This window comes from Guillardia theta, assembly GCF_000315625.1.
Source record: "Guillardia theta CCMP2712 unplaced genomic scaffold GUITHscaffold_276, whole genome shotgun sequence".
Lineage (NCBI taxonomy): Eukaryota > Cryptophyceae > Pyrenomonadales > Geminigeraceae > Guillardia > Guillardia theta.
Genome location: NW_005434400.1, coordinates 34634 through 36229, shown reverse-complemented (window position 1 = coordinate 36229; position 1596 = coordinate 34634). Strand labels below are relative to the sequence as shown.

General features: G+C 49.1%; 2 protein-coding genes across 2 annotated transcripts in view; one reads left to right on the top strand and one right to left on the bottom strand.

Moving 5' to 3' along the window:
- Positions 1-233: 233 nt before the first annotated feature.
- GUITHDRAFT_149083 (hypothetical protein) lies at positions 234-779 on the top strand (the record flags this gene model as incomplete). Its single annotated transcript, XM_005818700.1, has 1 exon — positions 234-779. One exon carries the CDS (start codon positions 234-236, stop codon positions 777-779), a length of 546 nt encoding a protein of 181 aa, XP_005818757.1.
- Positions 780-1074: 295 nt separating this feature from the next.
- GUITHDRAFT_156495 (hypothetical protein) overlaps positions 1075-1596 on the bottom strand; it is a 5669-nt gene continuing 5147 nt past the window's right edge. The window contains exon 2 of the mRNA XM_005818699.1: positions 1075-1091. The gene's annotated coding sequence lies outside the window, so the exon portion shown is untranslated. The remainder of the gene's footprint in view (positions 1092-1596) is intronic.

Here is a 1596-nt window from a genome sequence, read left to right as displayed (position 1 = left end):
AACCTAACCTAACCCTAAACCCTAAACCCTAAACCCTAAACCCTAAACCCTAAAACCCTAAACCCTAAACCCTAAACCCTAAACCCTAAGTAGGTAGTGACTTACTGCGGTGAATGAGGGCGATGAAGTGGCGAGGAAGTGGCGAGCCGTTACAGAACCGTTACGCAACAAGGGTGGACACGTGTCCAGGGGGAAAGTCTATTTAAGGGGACCCACTAGCGTTAACCCAAGAGATGTTGGCACACCTGATAGTGAAGCCATACGATCCATCCATGGATTATGCTTCAGTTTGCAATGATTTGTTTGGAGATAACAAGTGTCTTGTGATGCTTGAGAAGAAGGGAGGTGACCATTGTCACATTCAAGGAGAGTTGAAGGCACCGAAGACGGAAGAACAGTGGCGTAACTATATTGGCGATCTTGCGATGGAGCATTATCGCCGTAAACAAGATCCGAAGAGTAGGCCAGTGAAGCGGCGAAAGCTAGAAGCGGATGAAGTTGGGTTTCAGTACATGGCCAAGGAGCTTCCAACGTCGGTGGTGATATATAAGCAAGGATTCAGTGATGAAGATTTGCAAGAGTTGTACGAGAAGTCGAATGAACACAGAGACGAGCTACAATCCAAGCCTGGCGAGTATATCGCTGAAAAGATCGGCGGAGACACTGAAAGCTGGACGCCCGGTGAGCTGCACAAGCGTGTGTGCTATTATGCTTTCCAGTATTATCTGGCTGAAGGAAAAATGCGCCCTCCTAACATCAAGATTCTTTGTGAGCATTAGCTTGCGAAGTACTGGGGTGAACGTTTAGATGTTGCCGAGTATATAAGCAGCCGTTGGATGTAATACAAAATGCCGTTTGGTTGGCGATCGAAAAAGAACTATAGTCGTGCAAATGTTACAAGGTACACGACATCGGCAGCTCGTAAGAGGATGGCTGCCACGAAGATACAGAGAGCATGGAGGAAGAAGAAGATATCAGCAAAACTAAACCCTAAACCCTAAACCCTAAACCCTAAACCCTAAACCCTAAACCCTAAACCCTAAACCCTAAACCCTAAACCCTATTATTATTATCATTATTATGTGAGTTTATTAGAATGCTAGAATGTTGCTCGGCTCCTTGTGGGCTTTTGCAATTTGATCCTAGTCTAAAGAGGCGCGCGAGCACTGGGAGTACACGGCCTACAATGCGAACCCTGCTTCTGAGGTCTCTTTCTACTTTCTACTTCTGCTGTCTTCTCTTGGCTTCCTCAGCCTCAGTCAGGAGAGTTGCCTCTCCTCACCTTGGCCTTCGGTCGCCACCTACTCCTCCTCCCTTCAGCTTCCTCAGCCTCAGTCAGGAGAGTTGCCTCTCCTCACCTTGGCCTTCGGTCGCCACCTACTCCTCCTCCATTCAGCTTCCTCAGCCTCAATCAGGAGAGTTGCCTCTCCTCACCTTGGCCTTCGGTCGCCTCCTACCTTCTCTCCTTACCTTGAGCTCAGCTCAAGCTCGGTACGGGCTCGCCCCGTCTTCTTCCTCGCCCTCGCCTTGCTCTTCCTCCATGTCTCCTCTCTCATCATCTCCCTCATCTCCACCCGCAGTCGGTCCTTCTTGTCC